This window comes from Lemur catta, chromosome 2 (genome assembly GCF_020740605.2).
Source record: "Lemur catta isolate mLemCat1 chromosome 2, mLemCat1.pri, whole genome shotgun sequence".
NCBI lineage: Eukaryota > Metazoa > Chordata > Mammalia > Primates > Lemuridae > Lemur > Lemur catta.
The window spans coordinates 81,269,072-81,292,743 of NC_059129.1; the positions used below are offsets into that span (position 1 = coordinate 81,269,072).

The 23,672-nt window shown below is 33.0% G+C and overlaps 1 protein-coding gene across 6 annotated transcripts in view; it reads left to right on the forward strand.

Moving 5' to 3' along the window:
* The window catches only part of DOP1A (DOP1 leucine zipper like protein A), a 98,174-nt gene that overhangs the window by 38,210 nt on the left and 36,292 nt on the right, over window positions 1-23,672 (forward strand). For all 6 annotated transcript variants that reach the window (XM_045543949.1, XM_045543948.1, XM_045543945.1 and 3 more), the window contains 11 exons: window positions 2,072-2,170; window positions 6,884-6,983; window positions 7,759-7,868; window positions 8,779-8,887; window positions 10,440-10,560; window positions 12,240-12,359; window positions 14,160-14,274; window positions 14,977-15,210; window positions 19,915-20,536; window positions 21,489-21,763; window positions 23,147-23,299. In XM_045543949.1, coding sequence (XP_045399905.1) covers window positions 2,072-2,170; window positions 6,884-6,983; window positions 7,759-7,868; window positions 8,779-8,887; window positions 10,440-10,560; window positions 12,240-12,359; window positions 14,160-14,274; window positions 14,977-15,210; window positions 19,915-20,536; window positions 21,489-21,763; window positions 23,147-23,299 — 2,058 coding nt within the window. The remainder of the gene's footprint in view (window positions 1-2,071; window positions 2,171-6,883; window positions 6,984-7,758; window positions 7,869-8,778; window positions 8,888-10,439; window positions 10,561-12,239; window positions 12,360-14,159; window positions 14,275-14,976; window positions 15,211-19,914; window positions 20,537-21,488; window positions 21,764-23,146; window positions 23,300-23,672) is intronic.

Consider the following 23,672-nt stretch of genomic DNA (forward strand, 5'->3'; position numbering starts at 1 on the left):
CTTCCCTCCTACCTCTGGGTTTCTATGGATTTGCTTATTCAGACCATTTCATGTAAATGGAATCATACAATATGTGGTCCTTTGTGAATGACTGCTTTCATTTACCATAATATTTTTAAGGTTTATTCATGTTGTAGCATGTGTTAGTACTTCATTCCTTATTATGGGTGAATAATATTCCATTGTATGGGTATACCACATTTTATTTATCCATTCATCAGTTGATGGATAGTTGGGTTACTTCTGTTTTGGGGGTATTATAAGTAGTGCTCTACTGAACATTTATGTACAGGTTTTTGTATGGACATATATTTTCATTTGGGTGTGTACCTAGTAAGTGGAATTTCAAGGTCTTCTGACAATTCTGTTTAACTTTTTGAACAACTGGCAAACTCTTTTCCAAAGTTGTTGCCCCAATCTTCACTTCCCATCAGCTCTATATGAGGGTTTCAATTTCTCCATATCCTTGTCAATACTTGTTATTGATTTTTTTATTATAGTAATTCCACTGGGTGTGAAGTACTATCCCATTGTGATTTTGGTTTGCATTTCCCTAATGACTAATGATGTTGAGCATCTTGTCATTATTGGCCATTTGTATATCTTCTTTGGATAAATGTCTACTTAAAGCCTTTCCCTAATGACTAATGATGTTGAGCATCTTGTGGTTATTGGCCATTTGTATATCTTCTTTGGATAAATGTTCAAATCCTTTGCCCATTTTAAAAACTGGATTTTGTTTCTTTTGTTGAGTTGTAGGAGCTCGTTACATATTCTGGATACTAAACTCTTATCATATATATGACTTGAAAATATTTTCCCCCATTCTGTGGATTGTCTTCTCATTTTCATGATAATGTCCTTTGAAGCAAAAAAGTTGTAATTTTGATCAAGTTCAATTCATCTGTTTTTTTTTTTTCTTTTGCTGTGTGTGCTTTTGGTGTTATATATAAGAAACCATTGTCTAATTTAAGGTCCTAGAGATGTACTCTATATTCTTCTAATGTATTTTAAGTTTATAAAAACTCTATTCCAAAATGGCTACACTATTTTTATTCAGATTTTAAAATATATTGTTACATTTCTTTTTAATAAGTTCATGGAAGTTTTAAAATTTTTTAAAAATTTATTTAAAAAACAAATAATATACTTGGATAAATATTTGCAACACATCACAAAGGACTACTCTTCCTACTATTCAAAGAACTACTATAAACAAGTAAATATGAACAATCAAGTAGAAAATGGATTTGAACAGATAATTTAAAGGAAATAAAAATAGCTCAAACGTGAAAAGATGCTCAACATTATTTATAATAAGAGAAATAAAATTTATATTAGACCAAACCAGTTTTCATATGTTAGATGGGCAAAAATAAATAATGTATTGCTTAGCATATGGGGAAACAGAAATTGTCATGCGTAGCTGGTAGGAATATAAAATGATATAACCTTAATAGAAGGCATTGCACTATTTAATTTGTAACTGCACCTACCCTGAGGTTTGGCAATTGTAGTGTGATGGTTTTATCTTACAGGGTACTTGTATGTTATGTAAGTATATTACAGCATTATTTATAAAAATAAATGATTTGAAATAGTATAAATGTCTATTATTAGGAGCCTTTTTAAATAAATTAGGGTTCATTTAATGCCGTATACTTCTTGTGGCCATAAAAAATAGTGAAGCTCTTTGTGTAAAGATAAGGAAAAATTCTCCAAAATATATTGTTAAATGAAAAAGGCAGGGTTTGGGATATATGCATGTATTTTGTTTACTTGTATTTACAGAAAATACTTACGTAATACTGGTTACCTACAAAAGGGAAATTGGATGGTTGGAAAACAGAAATGGAACAGAACCATTTTGCTGTATACCCTTTTGTACTCCCTAATTTCTACATCATCATGATATATTACCTCTTCAAAATAATGTAAATACATTTAATTATTGATAAGATCCTCAGAAGCATATTTTTATTTATTAGAGAAAATGAAGAGTTGTTAGATTTTCATGACAAAACTTTTCCAACCTAATAGACAACAGATGTTAAAGACTTTCTTATTTCAGGTAGAAGCAGTAAGCACTTCAGTGCAAGACTCAAGTGTACTTGTACAGAGAAGCACACTGGACCTCATACTGTTCTGTTTTCCATTCCACATGAGTCAGGTAAAACATTAATGCTGGTATTAATATAAGGCATTCTTGGAAACTACAGATTCATGGTGTGTAGTTATTTTTTAAAGATGTGTATGTTGGATTCTTTTGTTCCATAAATCAAAACACAGAAAACTAATTCCTTTTTAAGGAGTGGAATTTGTTGTAAAAAGATTGAAGAAAAAGGTTCACTGATTTAATAAGAATATAGTAATTGAAGTATATTATTTCATACCTTTGTAAAAAGTTCTAACCTATAAACAGCAAGATGTACTCATTGCTAACTCTCAGTATGCCAAGACTTTGAGACTCAGCTCTTCTATCCAGCCATCATCTATCTGTCCTGATATTACCTTATCTTGCTTTTGTGATTTTGAGATGAATGCTAGATCCTTAGCAAAGTTGTCTGTAATTTAGGAACCATATATTTAGTCATTGTGACATTCTATAATACTTTTATTACAAATAAGAGCAACTAATTTGACAAATCATAAATAAGGCATTTCATTCCTGGAACTTAATCAGTGTCCTCATTTTAAAAGAGGTAATCTAAATTCTTTTAGAGCATCAGTGCATAAGCATTCAGAATGGTGGAACTACTACATACCTAACAAAAGTAATAAGATAATAATAGAGAATATCTGCCTTGGAAAAGTAAGTTTATTGCTAAAAAGGCAGTAGCAGAAAAGATTATTTGAAGTTTTTGTAAGAACTGTGATTAGTATATAATTGTAGCACATTCTCATGATTGGCCATTTTTACTGTATTTATTCAGTTTTTTCTTTATTAAGCTATTTATTTAAATTTTTCTTAACTTTATTCAACTTGAAATTGAATTATTAATAATTCAAGAATTTTATACTTCATTTCCTATCCTGTCACTAATTGGGACATAAACCACCCCGAATTTCTATTTTGAGACTTTCACCCCCAGTTTGTATTTTAAGACTTTTACCCTTAAACCAAAGGCTTTTATTCTGCCCTCTGGCTCTTCACAGAAACACCTGCTGAAATATCTCGGTGTAGTCTAAATTTAGCAATGTTCTAGTACAGAGGTGGCCAAACACACATAAGAATGATATTTGGTTTTTTAAAGGTTTATAAAAGAACACGAAGAAGATCATGCCTTTGTAATGTATGTGGTCCAAATACCTAAAATACATACTGTCTGGGTCCGTATCAAAAAAAAAGTATTGACCTTTGCTCTTGAACTTTCCCAGTGCTTTCCTCCCTTCTAAACATTCACATTATTAGTCCCTCAGTTAAGTTCCTCAACAGGATCTGAGGACTTAAGTCTTAGTAGGCTGAAATTGAGAACTTAATTTGTAATTGTACTGTATCCGTTTTCTTTTTGATTTTATCAGCCTGTACTTTCTTTAATATTTTCTTACTCTACCTTCTCTGTATTAGCATTAGTAAAATTTTCTCAATCCTTACCTTCTATAATCTATATTATGAAAACAATAGCTATGTTTTATGTGTTTTTAAGTACACACCCAATTCTAATATTCCTCTAATTCTAACATATTTCTCCCCATTACTGTTTCTAATTCTAATGTAGTTCTCCCTATTACTGTGCCAAATTATTAGATTACCTGAGAATAAGGATATAACATAACCATTTTAGTTCTCCACTTTCCTTCTTTTCTTGTCTTACGTATGAAAATCTTGGCAAGTATTGATTGTAATTGTGACTTAACAGAGCCTTCATTACCTTATCCCGAAAATATGATTGCTATTATGAATTTAAGCAGTGGACAGACTTCTAGACTTTTTAAATTTATTTTCTGGAAAGCTGACCCAAATCTCTAAGGCTTACACCTTTAATTTAGATTATAATAGAATTTTTTTACATATTAGAAATCAGTGATGATGTCAATTATAATATAGAAGTGACTTCTTGTTTTTTTTATTTTTTAATTAACCAAAATTGTATATATTTATCATGTACAACATGATATTTTAAAATATGTATACATTATGGAATGGCTATAATAAGCTAACATATTCATTACCTCACATACTTATTTTTTGCAATGAGAACACATAATCTACTCTCAACAATAAGAATACATTGTTATTAACTATAGTTACCATGTTGTGCAACAGATCATTTGAATTTATTCCTCCCTTCTAACTGAAATTTTGTATCCTTTGACCAACATCTCCCACTTCTTGCTTTCTTAAGAGTGTTTCTACTAAACTGAAGACGTGTTTGTACTTTTTAAGGTTTTGTGATAATATCTGTAATCTACATCTCTGATATCGACTAGATAGATCAGCAGTTCTCAAACACTTTGGTTGCAGGATCCCCCTTTGCTTATGTAGGTTATGTCTGTGCATATTTATTGAATTATAAATTAAAACTGGCTAATTTAAAAATACTTATTAATTCATTTAACAATAACAAAGTTATCATGTTAGCAGAAATAACGTTTTATGAAAGTATTTTCCAACACTTAAAAAAATAGAAGCATTGTTTCATATTTTTGCCAATCTCTTTATTGTCTGGCCTGAAAGCAGATTACTCATATCTGCTTGTGTGTTTAATGTATTGTGATTTGTTCTTTTGGTTACAGTATATGAAGAAAATCTGATCTCACACTGTTACGTAGTTGGAAAAGGGAGGAGTATCTCAATAGCATTTTCTGTTAAAATTGCATATTCTTCTTTGATACCACCAAAATTTGTCAAGCTACAGTTTTTAAAAATTAATTATAATGTGGAATATAAACAATATCAAAGAACTTTTCATATTCTATTTCACTAAAATCCACTGGCCTATCTTGCACTTTCAATGGATCTTTAATTCACATATGCTTTTGCAACATCATGATTGGTTATTTAGGAAATGTTGGTTTATTTGAATTATGCAGATTTTCCAAATGGTGACACATTTCATTATAATACGAAACAATCACATTATTATAATCACTGCTGATCTTATCAGTAAAGATTTTTAGGTATCAATTCAATTCAAAATAATATAATTTCAATCCAAATACAAGTTTTCTGAAATTTAAAATTTTCTCTTGGATGCTCACATTTTATTATTTGCAACAGTTAATATCAGTTGTTTTCCTTGAAGTGATGGGCTTGCTTGCTTGAGAAAATGATTACCAAATGTCCCAACCTGAATAATCATAATTCATGTTAGTCATTCTTTCAGGTAATAATGGCATTCTGTGAAAAAGCTGGTAGTTCAGCTCACAACTCAAATAGTTGCACAATTCTTTTCCTTAAGGCAACCATCATACTTAAGTATAATTTAGAAGCGCTTTAACTGTACTTCTCATTTTATTATACAGAATATTATTAAAAGATGTATCCAAGGGTCAATATTTAATAAAACAAATTTTTGCTTTTTAATCAACATTCTTAAGTGAAACTGACGTTTTTTTCTTTTTTTATTTTAATGCAAGTACATGACAGTAAAAAATACAGTGAAGTGCAGTGGGTGCCACTGTTGTACTGCCTCTTTTCCTGTTAAGGTGCCAGCATTTGTATCCGCTGTTGCATGATGAATGTAAATGTGGAAAGAAAGAAAAAAAATGTTGAAAGAAAAAACAAGGCAAATAACATCTTGATATTGTTATGAATATGCATAGTTCTATTTGTTATAAATGTGAATAACTAGTTTTTACCTGTGGATCTCCTGAAAGAGTCTTAGAGATACCCAGGGATCCAGGAACTACGCTTTTGAGAATTTCATAGATTAATAAAAGATATCTGTGTTCTAAAGGAGTGCCCATAATTTATCTGCTGTTGTTGTTCCGTGTTGTGTAACATCTCAGTTATTTCACTTAAGTTTTTTTTGTTTTTTTAAACAAATGAGCTAGGTGAATACTTTGTAATTCTAATTCTATCAAGAAGCATAGTGTAGTAAAAAGTTCACTGGTCTGTTATTAAGAAATCAGTTCTTCCTCCAGTTGGGGCACTAACCAGGCTTTTGAATTTGACTAAGCACTTAGGCCCTTTGAGGCTGAGGTCCTTTATTTATAGAGTGGTTGTTAAACTAGTCAGTTTCCAAGCAATGTTCTAATTCTCAGATTCCAAGATTATACTCTAAAGTGATTATCTAGTAATATTCTTAAGATTAACAGCAAATTAGTTGCCTTCCCGTTCTTTTAAAAAAACTTTACCTGTTTTAGCTGAAACCAGATCTCCTTTGATCAATTTTTAAACATCTAATTGAGGCTACTGGGAAAGAGGCAGGGAAAAAACAGAGGTTTATTATATTTTTTTCTGTATTTTTATATACGTTGAAATACTAAAAGAGAAAAATTTTTTAAAAGAAAAAATTAAAGACTTTGAATTGATGAAGATAGTAACCTTTGAAGGAGTTTATAGTCATTCCACAACACTATAAATGTGAAAGATGAATAGCGTATAATTTTCTTGTACCTATCCCATCTTGCTCCATTTTCTTTGTTTTCTGTCAGATTTCATTTTTATTGGCTAGGATAAAGAAATTTAAACTGGAAGTTAAAATAATTTAGTTATAATTTCAGCTATGCAACTAAACAGGCACATTACCTTTCTTCCTGTTTCCTAATTTGTAAAATGTAATTCCTGTGTTTGAAAGATCAAATGAAATAATATTATATGAAAGTACCTTATACACCCTAATGTCTGAGCATATGGCAAGGCATTATTTTTTAAAGAAGAAAAAATAAGTATGCTTTTGTATGTTTTTAAATATAACTACATTCTTAACTTTTTTAGGCCACTCGACCAGATATGATCAGGATCTTGTCAGCAGCCCTTCATGTAGTATTAAGGAGGGATATGTCCCTGAATCGAAGACTTTATGCATGGCTTCTTGGTAGGTATTTGATATGTGTAGTCCCATTTTGGAACAGATGGAGGGAGATTTGCCATACCTAAATATCAAGTTGTGTATATGTCCTAAATGAAAAATAAAAGTTCTTGTGTAAATGCACAATAAAAAGGTAACGGTATTGTGTATTGTATGAAGAAATTTCAGAAACTTCTTAGTTGAGTCTATCTGAATCCATAAAGTTATGTTCCCTTTGACAAGAATTTTTTCTCCTTATAAATTGAGGTTGTTATATACTATAAGTTAGTAGACAAAGAAGGATAAACTAATAATCAAAATAACAGCATACTATCCAAAACTTTGAAGTCATCAAAGGAATCAGGACTATTACCAGTATCACACATGGTGCCAGCCTTCCACTCAGGCAGTAAAGCATTTTATACATTTTGGTCTTCCATACTCTTTGTGAGTATTTGGCCAGTTTTCACAGCTCTCTACTGCCTGTAGTGAGAGGATACACTATAACTTACCTTGGATGTTCTGAGTCTTCCATTATTTCACTATTAGTAAGATTGGAAAAACAACAATAAAACAAGAGGGTAATTCTGGAAGAATACTATGATACTTATGTATTGAATTGGTTTCCCTTTATTAAACTATCTAAAATGATCTCTCTTGCTGGCATTGAATGGGCTACTAATTGGTAAGTGTTTAGTGCTGTTTTTGAGATAATTTGTTTTTGAGATATTTGGTATTTAGTGAACAACAGTTTTGAGAATTCCATTTTAATTCATTCTGTTTGCTATTTGTTTCCATGGAGGTTTTGATAACAACGGTGCTATCATAGGACCCAGAAGTACAAGACACAGTAATCCTGAAGAACATGCCACTTACTATTTCACTACCTTTTCAAAAGAATTGTTGGTCCAGGTAATGAATACTTTCATTATTCTTTGGCTACTTAACACTAGAATTACTGAAAAAGTGTAGGTCCTGCCTTAATTGAATTCACAGTTGAAGGGGTGGAGACAAGACTCACAAACTTCCTAAGTATGACTGTCACAAGCACATGACTACAATAAAATGATAATCATAAGCTATACTACCATATAAGGCCAGAGTTTGTTTTTTCTCTTTGTTGTTTTCATGACTTTATTAAAACATAGTTGCAGCTTCTTACCTGTCTGCCCTGTGAAAGTTGGAGCTTTTCCAAAAATAGTTTAGAACCTGTGTTATTTCCTATGAGGCTCCAAGGAAGTTTGTGGTGCAACTGGTATCTAAGTATGGTGAAACTGCTATGGTAAAGGAAATGTTAAAATGATCTGTAGGTTTATTTCATATTATTTTTAAGTATTATTTCAATTATATATTCAAGATATTGTTAAGTAAAATACATGAAAATACATGACATCTGAAGCATTTTTAAATGAGTGAGGTTATATGAATATAGTTAGTTTTGAGTCACTAATGGGAAAATAATTGCATAATAGCAGATACTGCTATGATAATGTGGCATAGTTTGGAGTTGATCTTAATAAACAGAAGCATTTTCATCTTTAGAGCAAACAATCGACTCATGAATATATTTGCCTCGATTTTCTTTGACTCTTCCACTGTTATGCTAGAGAAAATTTAAGTACTTTTTTCTTCTCTCAAGACAAAAGAATATAACATTTTTTTCCTACAGAGGAAGAAGGCCAACCTTGGTGAAAGGGCTTCATAAAAGCAATAGGGGGATGTAAATCTCCATTACATACGGTTACATTTTAAAATATTTTCCTTAAGGAAAAAAATCTTTCAATCAGTTTACTTAAATGACTAACACTTTTCTTTTTTAAAGGCAATGGTGGGAATCTTACAAGTGAATGGATTTGGAGAAGAGAGCACTCTAACGCAGGATCTAAAACCTTTTCGTATTCTAATCAGTTTACTGGACAAACCTGAGCTAGGTAATATATACTTTCTGAAGGCATAAAGTCATATATGATTCTTTTGTGTTGTTTCATAATAAAAAATAAGAGTCATTAGGAAAACTATTAGATTTTGAGGTGGCTTTTAAATTCAAGTTCTAAACAATTTCTTACCAAACATTTTACTATTCAAAGTTAAGAATTTAAGGTGTTGATCCAGCTGGTATGTTGTGTATCTACCCTGTGCTATTTATGCAGCAGAAGAGTCATTTTAAAGATGCTATCTAAGCTTCTCTTAATCCTGATTATGTTATTGAAATTGAAATACTTATGGTCTGTCATAACTGATTTATAGTTCACAGAATTCAAGGAATTGGGCAAAAATATTTGGGTTATATCCCTCAACTTTCTTCCCCACACTCCCTTTATTCTGTTTGTTTTCTCTTTCTTCATTGTATATTTGTTATATATTAGATCTGTTGGGAAGTTAATTATGGCACCTGAGACAGAAATTAAGAAAAAAACATAAATATTAGCAAAAGTAAAATGAAATCATAAAGTATATAATGTCTTCAAATTATTTGCAGATGTTTTAGCAAATATGTGTGTCTTGCCAGGCACGGTAGCTTGGGCCTGTAATCCTACCACTTAGGGAGGCCACAGCAGGAGTCACTTGAGGCTGGGAGTTTGAGGCCAGCCTGAGCAACATAGCAAGAGCCCATCTCTAAAAAATATGTGTAAAAAATTAGCTGGGCATCATGGTGTACACCTGTAATCCCAGCTACCCGAGAGGCTGAGGTAGGGCTAGGATTGCTTGAGCCCAGGAGTTTGAGGATGCAGTGAGCTAAGATTATATCACTGCACTCCAGTCTAGGCAACAGAAGAAGACACTGTTTCAAAAAAAAGGAAAGAAAAGAAAAAAAAAAGAATCTCAAATATGCATGTCTTCTCACCATTTCTTAAAATAAAAATGAAAAATTTAAAATATATAAATAACTCGAGTTAATAGCTTTGAGGGTTTTTTTTAAGGTATTATATGATAGTAGATGAAGCTCAGGAATTTTCTTTTAAGAAAATTGGCATCTGTAAAGCAATAAGATTTAGCCTTATGCATTTTAGTATTATGTAAATTTTAGTATCATATAAATTCACAATAGTAATAATACAAGTAGTATTTATTGAATATTCATTATATGCTAGAGACTGTGCTACCCACCTTACAAATATTTTTCCTAACCTTTAAAACAGTCCTGTAAGTTTGATATTACTGTCTTCATTCTCTATGAGGAAACTAAAGGTCAAAGAAGTCAAATAACTTGTCCAAGGTTAACAGAGCCATTAACTGACAAAGCCAATTTCCCTGATTCTGTAATTTCTAAATGTAACCTATACTTTAAATAAACATTTGTTCAGTTATTTACTATTTTATATTAGCTTCTCAAAATGTGAAGTTTAGTTCAGCTTCTGAAAAAAAATGCTGTTTTTCAAAAATACTTCATTTTAAAGAATCCTTTAATTGGACCAATTTTCAGATGCTTATGACTTTCCAGTGCTAATTAATTACTGTCTTTAATTCATATATTAATTTTAGGTCCTGTAATTCTGGAAGATGTCCTGATTGAAGTGTTTAGAACATTATATTCTCAATGCAAAGCAGAATTGGATCTTCAGATGGACCCACCCTTTAGTAAGGATCATGCTCAGTTAAGCAGGTAGATTACCAAAAAATTAAGCATGACATAAAGATGTTCTCATTTATTAATACATAGTCATAAAGTAAACACTATTTATATTCACTTAATATAACTTGAAGTGTTAGTAATAACTAACTGGAGAATCCTACTCTATGAAGTTTGTGTTCTATGTAAAATTGATTTAAAATATCACTGTATTTTCGTAATACGAAGTATCATAATTAACTGCAGTGATCTTTCAACAAGCACTTAACAGCATGATGGCAGAACCACCATATGCCAGGGTTAGTTCTTAATCTCACCAGTTTAGAACATTAAATTTTAGCAGGTAATGTGAAGATACAGGCTCCAGGGAATTTATTTACATTCACCAAACTCACAAGAGACTAACTGCCACATGTCAATTATTAATAACAACAGGAGTTGTATCAAACAAGGTTATCTTGGTACAATTCCCATTGTTTGTTTGCCTGAGGTAGTGTCCCTGGGTGACTTAACATACTCAGGAGACCAAATCACAGATCAGAAAAAGATGAACACAGAGTTAAGTGAATGAACATCACTAGGTGATCTTTTTTTTTAAAAAAAAGTCATGGTTATTTCTTCTTTCAGGTACATGCATGCATATTTCAAATGCCTGGGACAAATTACGTAACATTAGCATGTCCTGTACTCTAAGGCAGTGATTGACAGATGCTTACAAAATGTTTTTCCTTTCTTCTCTATGTTAAGCAAACCACCTCTTTTCTAGTATCATCTTTCATTATAATATGACAAAGCTTCCAAGACTATAATTTTTTTTACGTGGTTTGCATTTCATTGATGTCTCCTTGGTGAAGGTTTGGAGATACCCTGGGCTTTCCTAAAACATACTTTTATCTAAATATTAAAATGTTTTAAGACAGTTTTTGACTTATGATAATATAATCCCATTATTTTTTGTTAAAGAAGTTAGTGTTAAGTAACCTGGTACTCTTTTTCATTATGTAACGAGCCTGAGAATTTTTATTACACATGGAATATTTAATTAGTCTTTTCTGCATACTGGTTGTATTGACAGTACCTTACCATATAAAGACAATTGTCTTAATTGTTAGGATGGGAGGAGAAAATAGGCTAAAGGGTTGCCACTTGAAGTAACAAAAGTTATTTTTCCCTGATAGAATTTCAGTAGTAATGACTATGTACAGTAGTAGTCTTTTTTGTTGTTGTTTTTCCAGTCAAGAATAATAATTTGATTGAAGCTGGTCAAAATAAACTTAACCTTTCTTAATAAAATCTTGAATGGCACAGGAAAGTAAACAAAATTCTTCAGAATCAAGGCTGTCAAAATCAAATCACTACTCAGTTTATATGTGCCAAGGGAGACAAAAGAATCTGATGACAAATTAACAGTCCCACACTCAAAATTATAATAACTTCCTCTTCTTTTGTGTTTCTTATTCAGAAATTACACAAGCCTAATTTCTGGTCTTGATCACACATTTGAGTTATGAAAACTCAAATTTGGAAAAATAACTACATACAAAGTAATAGGAGTGTAGCAGTAGATAAAAATTATTTGTTGTAATATTCTAACTGGCACATTTTCTAGCAACTACCTAGGAGTATGTACTGCCCTAATAATACTTAAATTTAAATTTGAAAAAAAATGTTAATACTTTTAGGTTTTGTTTTCCTTTTTTTTTTTTCTTCAGTAAATTAAGAGAAAATAAGAAAACAGCAGAGCTGATTAAAACTGCCAACCTTCTCTTTAATTCCTTCGAGCCTTATTATATGTGGGATTACGTTGCACGTTGGTTTGAAGAATGTTGTAGGTATGTTCTTTCTTTTCATTCATTTTAATTTAGCATCATCCAAAGCTGACCTTTGATTTTTAAGTTGTTGAATCTAATGAAAAGCATGTTCTTCTACACAATCTACTACTACTGATAACTATTACTTATTTGCTAGCCATAATCTGATTCTACCTTATTTCTGCCTCTAGGATTTAAAGTCATTGATCATATAATCTTAGAATTGGAAAGGAGTTTAGAAATGAGTTTTCATATACCCCCATAGATGAAAGGTTTTTCTTCTCCAGTTTACAGTAACCCAATTTTTCTTTGTTGTAGAGAAGATAGCAAATTTGTGGCTGCTACCTTACGCACTTTTCTAGAAGGATTCCTACTTTGATTAACAAAAAATGTCCTGGTCACTTTTGTGTTTCTAAAGCCATAAGAACCAGCCCATGTTGTCACTGTTGAGTGATAAAAAGGCGTCTACCATGTAGGACATAAAGCCTAAAAAAATGGTCTGACAACCCTAGGATGCTAGTGAACCTGACTGGAATCTGGATTCTAAACCAAATTCTCTCAGAACAAGGTTAACATCTCAATCCTAAGGAGCATGTAGTCAAAAAGTAAACATGTATGATCTCAGGATTAGAAGTCTTTTAATAAAAAATTTAAATGTTGCTGCTATACATTAATCCCTTTAATGATTTAGAAAGTTGTTTGCTTACTCATTCACCAGATATTGAGCACCCAGCTGAAATGCACTGTGCTATGCAGATAGTCCGTCTTCAAAGACCTTATAGTGGGAACAAGTAAGACATGTAAATGTATATTCCTAGTATTAAATTTAAAATTATAAATGCCTTAATAGATTAAAATGTAGGAATGCAGAGGAATTATAAGTATCTTTTCACCACCTGGCTCTACCTGGGTTTTCATCCTCTACATTCACACACACACACACACACACACACACACACACACACACACACACACACATTCTTCTTTAGTTAACCTCAACTACTCCCTGAACACATTAATTTTCATGCTGCTGTGCCTTCACTTGTGCTATTCTTTCTAAAGTATTCTTCCCCCTTGCCCATCTGGTAAGGTCCTATACAGAGGTAACCCACCTTTCAGTAGCCTTCCTGACTTTCTCCCTTCCTCAAATTTCTTATCAGAATCAACTTCTCCCATACTGTCACAGTACTGCATTTATTTGTCTACATGCTTATGTTTCTTGTCGGTCAAGGACTATATCATTTTCTTACTTTGTGTCTTCAGAGTATGGGGCAATGTATGGTCATATAGAATTAATATGACTTAATTTGAATATTTGTTGGAGGAATGATCTCTACTGCTTGGATCAAAAGAAGCTTCCTGGAGGAGGTAACATGTGATCTCAGACCTTGACGGCAGAGGAATTCTGAATATGAAAGAATGAGGTTGGGGAAGAGTAGTTCAGGAGAACAAATGGGTCTTTCTTTAAAAGCCCTGAGGTTAGAAATCAAGTAGCAAATAATTCATTTTAACTAGAAGGTGACATCTGTAGTGGGAGCAATGGGAAATATGTCTCAAAAAGTGAGATCTATCCAGAACACTTGGAAGTGCAGTACAGGAGTTAGGGAGAGGTCCTAGGAATCTTAGTTTGAGAATTTTTCACAGAGGTACACATTCCATTTCCCTCAGGAAACGTACCTGGGGGAAATGGAATGTGTAATCACAAGAACATTATTGTGTGTGACCCAGTGTTTACTTGGCTCTCATTAGGAAGACAATGATGTTGTCACATGTAGTCACATGACTTGATAGTATACTTGATAAACTTATTTTCCCTTTTAGGAGGACACTGCATGCCAGACTTCAGATTGGACCTGGAGATAGTAGTGAGTCATCTGAGTTACAGCTGACCAATTTCTGCTTACTGGTGGATTTTTTGTTGGATATAGTTTCTTTGGTAAGACCACCTTGGTAAAAAAATAAAATAAAATAAAGGAACTTTAATAACATATTTCAAATATTTCATACTGGAGGCAAACCTCATCTCTAAACAAATTTCATCTTTAAAATTAAATTGATTTTTTTCCCTTTGGAATAGCATTTTTTCATAAAATTTTCTGAGTATATTATCCTCTGACATATATGTATATAAAATACATGAAGTATACTTCATAACTGCATGTTATAAAATCTTAACTGTTTAGTGGTCTAATGCTGCATTGATATTCATTAATGATTCTTTGTATTAAATGAAGACTGTTGGAAATCTTTTCCCCTTCTGTTTTCTCTCCTCAATTCTTTGCTTTCTCATTTTGAAGCCTACTAGAAGTATGAGGGTGCTGTGTCAGGTATGACATTCAGCCTGTTTTGTTCTTAACTGATTCTATTCACTTTTGTTATAATTTTAATAATATAGCAGATAAAATGGGTTATTTTATAATATATGCTTTTGAAGCATTAATTGAAAATTTTGAAATAGAAATTTTATAAATCATCATAATAAAATGACTATACAGTGTTAATGAAGAGCATGATACATATAAAACTGAAGATGAGTAAAAAGTATTGTCTTATTTGTGTAGATTAAAAAATAAGTGAAATATTATAACTTTTGGGTCATACATTGTTTAAAATTTTTTCATTTCACTTTTATTTTCAGGAGACTTACATTGAAATCCAGACAGAACACTTGCCTCAGTTGTTACTCAGAATGATCTCTGCCCTAACAAGCCATCTTCAGACATTACACTTGTCTGAACTCACAGATTCACTCAGACTCTGCTCAAAGATCCTTAGCAAGGTTCAACCTCCACTATTATCTGCTGGCACTGGAGGTGTGTTGCATTTTCCAGGTGGGCAGAACAACTCAGTCAAAGAATGGGAAGACAAAAAGGTAATTTTAGCTATTATTTGTGGTATTAAACCAGTTATATTTCTTCAAAGCAGAGCAGTTTCTAAGTAAAATCATTATATTTAAGCATTTAAATATTAGTGAATCTTTCTTAGGTTTGAGTGCTATGGCAGTAGACTATCATGTAGGCTTTGTAGTTTAACTGTATATATCAGCACTTTCCCATAGAAGTATAATGTGAGTGACATATGTAATTTTAAATTTTCTGTTAACCACATTAAAAAAGGTAAAAAACAGGTGAAATTAATTTTAATTATATTTTATGTAGCCTGATATAGCCAATGTTATTTCAACATGTGAGCTATATAAAACTGATGTCTTATTAAAATATTAGTGAGCTATTTTACATTCTTTTTTGCACTAAGTCTTCAAAATCTAGTGTGTATTTTGTACTTACAGAATATCATTCAAATGCTAAATTTTGATCAGAAATATTTAATCTACATTTAATCTCAAAATTTATACTTGAAAAGTTAGAGTCACAGACACAAGTTGTTCCAAACATACTTGAAAGTTTTCTAAGAACTAAAGTATCTATATTTAGATTTCAATAAAATTAAAAATTTAGTTCCTCAGTTAGACTAGCCATATTTCAAGTACTCAGTAGCCATATGTGGCTAATGGCAACTGTATTGGACAGCAGGTGTATGTCTAAACTTTGCTGGTCATTTTCATATACACTAAATATTTGACATGCTCTTCTTGAAATCCAGGATCTTTTTATTCTCCTCAATCATTCAGATGCCTAATACTTTCTTTATGAAGTTGAATAGAATTAAACCATTATAATAATTTTAATGTCTGGCACTAGTAATATACTTAAACACCCATGGAAAAATTAATAATTTAAAAGCTTTCAGGTTTATAATATTAAAATATTTTAGTAAATATGACTGAAAACATTGAATTATATAATTAAATTGAACTTAAGAGCAGTGGCACTATGTTAAATGAAGATTTAAAAATTTCTAGAGTATCAGATTTATTACCCAAACCCTGGGTTCGTATAATTGCCCTTTTTTTTTTTTTCAGTTGCTTTCCCCACCTCCCCGCAGACAGCCAAAATATCAGTTTTAATCCTAAAACTTTTTTCTTGATTCATCTAAATGTATTGCTCTTCATATCTGAAATGAACATTGCCAATCCTTAATCAATTTAAATATGCCCCAGGAGTATCCTATATACACTAGTCTCCCTTATTTTCCTACCAACCTACTTTTTATTGGTGATATATATTGTTTCTACTATAGCTGGAAAATTCATTTTGTTGCACTGTTTTCCTTAAATTATGCTCTTAGGATCTTCACAGAAATAAAAATAAAATAGGTCCTAACTGCTGTTGAAGCTTTGGTTTTTATTTGAATGAGACTAGTGGGAGTAGGAAAAGGAAAGGCCTTAACATTCTTTCAATAGTATATTCAAATATGTGAAGATTGACTATGTAGAAAACATCTGGAGTCCCTTATTGATGGTTACAGGTAAGGTAAATGGGAATAACCACTCATGTTAACTGAAGGACAATTAATAATGTAAATTTTTAAGATATAATATTTCATTAACTTTGGAGTATGCTTTTTCCCCTCTCTCTCTTTGTTTATCTTGTGTGCTCCCAGGACATATATATTTTTTCCTAATTTTACTGAAGTACAATGTTATCTTCACTGCAGTGTTTGAAAATTATCATATTTAAAAGCTGGGAGTGTTTTCTGTATTACATTTTTTGAAAGTATAAGTCAAGCAATGATTCCTTAAAAAATTATAAACCTAATTTAACTCTATGCACCTAGTACATTTTTGTAAAATCAGTATGTTGGATCTCCATACTCAAATGCCTGAACATAATTTCTATTTTTAACCTCATTAAAAAATGGGCAAAAGACATAAACAGAAGTTTTCCAAAAGAAGATAGACAAATGGCCAACAAATATATGAAAAAAATGTTCAACATCACTAATCATCAGGGAAATGCAAATTAAAACCACAGTGAAATACCACTTACTCTTATTAGAATGACCATTATTAAAAAGTCAAAAAACAACAGATGCTAGTGTGGATACAGAGAGAAAGGAACACTTTTACACTGTTGGTGAGACTGTAAATTAGTGCAGCCTCTGTGCAAAACAGTATGGAGATTCCTTAAAGAAAGAAATGTTGACTTACTATTCAATCCAGCAATCCCACTACTGTCTACCCAAAGGAAAAGAAGTCACTTTATAAAAAATACACCTGTACTTGAATGTTTATCACAGCACAATTCACAATTGCAAAGATGTGGAATCAACCTCAGTGCCCATTAATAAAGAAAATGAGGTGTGTTTATATACCATGGAGTACTAGTCAGCCATAAAAAGAAATGAATTAATGCGTTTTGCAGCAACTTGGACGGAACTGGAGACCATTATCCTAAGCAAAGTTATCTCAGGAATGGAAAAGCAAACACCACATATACTTTCTAATAATTGGAAGCTAAACAATGGACACACAAGGGTACAAAGAGATGTAAAGGACATTGGAAACTATGAAGGGGGGATGGTAGGAGGAGGTGAGGGATAAAAACTTACCTATCAGGTAGAGTGAACACTCTTCTGGTGATGGGAATACCGAAAGCCCTGACTTAAGCATTATACAAGATTACCAGTGTAACAAAAATATTTGTCTGACCTTAATGTTTTGGAACATAATTTAAAAAAAAAAGAATTGCCTTATCTGAGCTCTGCTAGCAACTACTAAGCTTATCTAGTATAACTTTGGGCAAGTTTTTTTAAACCTCCTTGAGCCTCAGTTTTCTTATCTTTGAAATAGAAAAAACAACCTCTCTTTATCAGCACTAACCCTATACTAGGCACTGGGTATCCAGTGGTGAACTAGGCACAGTCTCTGCCTTTCTCAACCCTTTCTTTCTAGTTGAGAGACACACATTAAATAAGTAATTACACATTTAATTACAGTTGTGATAAATGTATAAAGGAAAATATCAAGTGGTAGGAATGTGGAAAATGGGGTGATCTGACATGGCTGGGAGCCAGGGAAGCCTTACTCGGGGAAAGAATGTTTGAGTGAAGCCCTAGAGGAATTGTGGGATGGAGGTAAGGTAAAAAGAAGAGAGCACTTGACAGAAGAAGGAGCATTTGTGAAGACTCTTAGGCAGAAAGGAGCACTGTGTAGACAAGGAAAGATGCAACTATGAAGCAGACAGAGGCACAGGGCCTTGCTCACTGTATTAGGGCTTTTATTTATCTTAGGAGCAATGGGAAGGCACTGAAGGGAAAAAGACAAGTGAGATAGTCAGATTTGTATATTAGAAAAGTTACTCTGGCTGCAGTGTAGAGTATGGATCTGAGAAACAAAAAGAAGGATGTGGGGAGACCTATAGTAGTACAGGTGAGAGGCAGTAGTAACTTGTAACAACATGGGGGCAGTGAAGATAGAAAATGGATGGATTAGCAATGTATTTAGGAAGACAAATCAAAAGGACTTAGTAATAAATTGAAAAGGGTAATGAGTGATCACTAATATTTATTGTTTACTAAGTGCTAGGCATTGTACCACATGCTTTATATATACTGCTACTTAATCATCATAGCAACTATAAAATGTGGGAATTATTGTCAATTACACAGATAAGGAAACTGAGGTTTGAAGAGGTTAAATTACTTGCCACGCATCACATAGCTAGTGATTGCCAAAGCCCTAGCTGACCCAGTCCCACACCCTTAACCACTGTACTGATATGGATGTGGGGGAGGGGAGGAAAGGTGGAAAAGATACCAAGATTGACCCCTAGGTTTCTGTTTTCCTGGCTTGAGGAGTAGTGTGTCATTCACTGAAGCAGGGAACAGTGGGTAAGGCCCACCTTTGGCAGCAGTGCATTTAGTTCACATATTAATCAGATCACTTTTTATGATTTTTTTCAAATTCAAATTATACTCTGGCACAGTCACCCAAGGAATTCATGATATGAAAAACCTTTGTTTATTTAAGCCAGAAAATATACTTGATGATTGTACTTATCCTTATTATAGGGAGGAAAATGCTAATAAATTCCAGCTCTGTTCCAGGAACTGGTTCATTTGTTTGTTTATATTATAATTAATTGTCTACTATCTTCCTCTCTAGATTATAAACTATTCCTTTTATTCCTATTACTATCATGGCACATGATATAAGTTCAGTAACTATTCACTGAAAGAATATAAAATTAATAGCAAAGATTTAATTAGTACTTTGTACATTTCAACAAAAATTTCATATTTATGTGGCCCTGAAAAGATGATCATTAGATATTTTTTCTAGTTTTTAACATGTCATTTTTAAACCTTACGTGTCTCATTTTTTATATCATTTAGACATTAAAGTGATTTCATAAAGTAAATAGTCATTTGAAAACAAGAATATAAATCCTAGAGATTTATTTTTTTGTCCTTAAGAACCTAACCTTATGCAGTGCATGTAGGGAATAAGAAATATTTGGTGAATTAATATGTATTAATGTATTAATTAGAAGTATATCAGTATCTCGTATTGATTGTCATATGAATCAGTATAGGAGCTACTTTAAGATTCAAAAGAATATGTAGATTATATAGTGAATTTCCAATCTAAAACTTCTTTTAAAAGGTGGCCATTTCTAATTCCTAATATACATTTACCTACTTAGCCTTTTACTGTTTTTTAAATCTCTACCAGGTATCATCAGTTTCTCTTGAAAATCCTACTGAAGTGTTTGAAGATGGAGAAAATCCACCAAGTAGTCGATCCTCAGAGAGTGGATTCACTGAATTTATACAGTATCAGGCAGACCGAACTGATGACATTGACAGAGAACTGAGTGAGGGACAGGGGACAGCTACTATCCCAATTGGTAGCACATCCTCTGAGACAGAAACAGCATCCACTGTGGGATCTGAAGAAACCATCATCCAGCCCGCTTCTGTAGTCACACAGGGAACAGCAACCCGAAGTGGAAAGAAAACCCAAAAGACCGCAATGCAGTGCTGCTTGGAGTATGTCCAACAGTTTCTTACCAGACTTATCAACCTCTATGTTGTTCAGAGTAACTCTTTTTCTCAGGCTTTGGCTACAGAGCATCAGGGGGATCTTGGTCGAGAGCAGGGAGAGACTTCAAAATGGGACAGAGATTCACAAGGAGATGTAAAAGAAAGAAATATAAGTAAACAAAAAACTTCAAAAGAATACCTTTCAGCCTTCCTTGCTGCCTGTCAGCTCTTCCTGGAGTGCTCAAGTTTCCCAGTTTACATTGCTGAGGGGAGCCATACATCAGAGTTGTGTTCAGAAAAATTGGAGAATGGTAAGGTTGTTTCCATTTTACTTATATTTGAATATTTTCTGTAGCATGCTATTTTTTAAAGAAGCATTCAGATACCAAAACTGAAAATTTTTTGGCCAGTTAATTTTTTAAACTTGTTTTAATGTAACTTTTTTTAAATGCAATACTGTTACTATAGAGAAATCAATATGTTGAAGATTTTGTGAGTTTGATTTCTTTCATGGTTTGATTGCCAGTGATTAGAAGCTAAAAAGGGAATCTTTGGAGAAAAATAATGTAACATAAGATTCACTGGTTTCCTTTATTATGACCAATATCATATGTTTTACCTATATTTAAATTTTTATATATACACATGGTGCAGTGAGTACTATATAATGTTGATTAATATACAAATGTTAATATATGTTCAGGACAGGAAAATAGATTATATAACTTGACATAAGAAAAATGTATATTTAAAACAAAATTCTTGGCCAGGTGTGGTGGCTCACGCCTGTAATCCTAGCACTCTGGCAGGCCGAGGCCGGAGGATCACTTGAGGTAAGGAGTTTGAGACTAGCCTGAGCAAGAGCAAGACCCCGTCTCTACTAAAAATAGAAAGAAATTAGCTGGACAACTAAAAATATATAGAAAAGATTAGCTAGGCATGGTGGTGCATGCCTGTAGTCCCAGCTACTCGGGAGGCTGAGGCAGAAGGATCGCTTGAGCCCAGGAGTTTGAGGTTGCTGTGAGCTAGGCTGATGCCACAACACTCTAGCCTGGGCAACAGAGTGAGACTCTGTCTCAAAAAAAAAAAAAAATCTTGCTGCTTTATTTACTTAAAGTTGTAGACTAGGTGATAAACCGTGGTTTTGTTAACACCTCAAAGCCCAAAGGAATTGAGTAGAGTTGCTTTGTTCTTTGAAATTAATGTAGTCTGTATGAAATATTTAGTGTGATGAACTCTGATTGCTTCCATCTTCTGTTTCAGACTGTGAGCATGTACAGCCTCCACAGTGGCTCCAGACTCTGATGAATGCTTGCAGCCAAGCAAGTGATTTCAGTGTTCAGAGCGTTGCTATTTCACTAGTCATGGACCTAGTGGGACTGACACAGTCTGTGGCCATGGTCACTGGGGAAAACATAAACAGCGTGGAGCCTGCACAACCCTTAAGTCCAAACCAGGGAAGAGTAGCCGTGGTTATTAGACCTCCCCTTACTCAGGGAAATCTGAGGTATATAGCTGAGAAGACTGAATTTTTCAAGGTAAATTCTGAGAAGTGCATACATGACTAAAATCATCATTGCCATGTGTGGTGCTTTTAAAGATGATAATCAGGCTTAATTAAACACCTCTTAATATCATACCACATAGAAAATGTCACACTTGATATATATTGTTTTCCCCATTTTGTTCCCAATTTTGTGAGGGGGAAAAAAAAAAATAAGGATAAGGGAGTATTAGGGCAATGAAAGGCAAGTATTAGTGCCTTTCATTGAAGCCATGGAGAGAATAATTTCAACTAAAAAAGAGGAAAGCTCATTTATATAGTGGAGCTTATTTTCTGATGAAGTGGTTGTGACACTTTGCTTTTCGCTCAGCACTCCAAAACTTCCATGTAAAGTTCTTCTGACTCCTCATACTGTCTGACTATCATCTGTGGTGTCTTAAGTGGGTAGATTCTTTATACTGTACACTAAAAAAGTTTTAAAATCTCATTTCTAGTCATTATGCTCCTGTAGATATTTCCTCCTGCTAGATTAGAGTTGGTTTTTATAATGTGGTAGTGGTAAACCATGAAGATTGTTGCATTTTTATTAATGCTGTCATAAATCAAGTGCTATGTTAACACATGTAGCTCCAAAATACATATTACCAACTTTATAAAAGTTTTAGTAGTTTGGCTATTTGGACTATGAATTACTTTTCACTTTAACATACAACCATAAATATTATATTAAATTGCATTCATTGTAGAATTTGCATTCTATTAAGGATAACTTATTCTAGCATCACTTCATTAAATATCACTGGAACAGTGAAATGGGTTCCTATCTAGGCCCTGCAGAAAGTGCTTATCTGTCTGTCTGATGTTTAAAATAAATATTGGTTGGGCCCTATGGCTCATACCTATAATCCTAGCACTTTGGGAGGCCAAGGCAGGAGGGTCACTTCGAGGCCAGGTGGCCAAGACCAGCCTGAGCAACATAGTGAGACCCCCGTCTCTACAAAAAATTTTTTTAAAAAATGAGCCAGGCATGATGGTACGTACCTGTAGTCCTAGCTACTGGGGAGACTGAGTCAGGAGGATCACTTGAACTCAGGAGTTTGAGGTTGCAGTGAGCTATGATTGCACCACTGTACTCTAGCCCAGGTGACAGAGTAAGACTTTGTCTCAAAAAAATAAATAAAATAAAATATCATTAAAGCACTATCATAAAAGGCTCTAAGGGCCTGGGTGACCAGAAAGTAAGCAGATGAAAGGCTGCACTTGTAAAGTTCATCGTATTGGCATAGTGAATATTAAAGATTTTCCAGGTCTGACGGTCACAGACCAGGTATTAGTTTGTATCTCATAGGAAATGTTCGTTAAATAAGATTTCATTTATAGTTTTATAACTCTGTCACTTTTACATTTTTTTCTATAGCATGTAGCTTTGACATTGTGGGACCAGCTGGGAGATGGGACACCTCAGCACCACCAGAAGAGTGTGGAACTATTTTATCAATTACATAACTTGGTTCCTTCTTCTAGCATCTGTGAGGATGTTATAAGTCAGCAGTTAACCCATAAAGATAAGGTAAATCCTCTTATCTTGTGCACGTACATATCCCCTACCCCATTAACCAAAACGTAAATTAAGGAAACTCTTTAGGGAAATTATTGCAGCTAGTATCTGAATAAGAAGTAATATATTAATAGCTTTATTCAGAATGATCTTAATATCTTTAAAATCAACGTATTCTCTTTCTAGAGGAAAGTTCTGTACAAAAGCATCAGTAATATGAAAAATTACATAATCCAAAAATGGTGAGTTTATTTCTTGCTTCAGGACACCAGTTATGGATAATGATGATTAAAGTTGCTGATCGAGGTTCTTGGGTCATTTAAAGAGTGATCAGTGGCCTCAGTTACGGAACTGATGGATACATTAACCAGTATATGTGAAATGA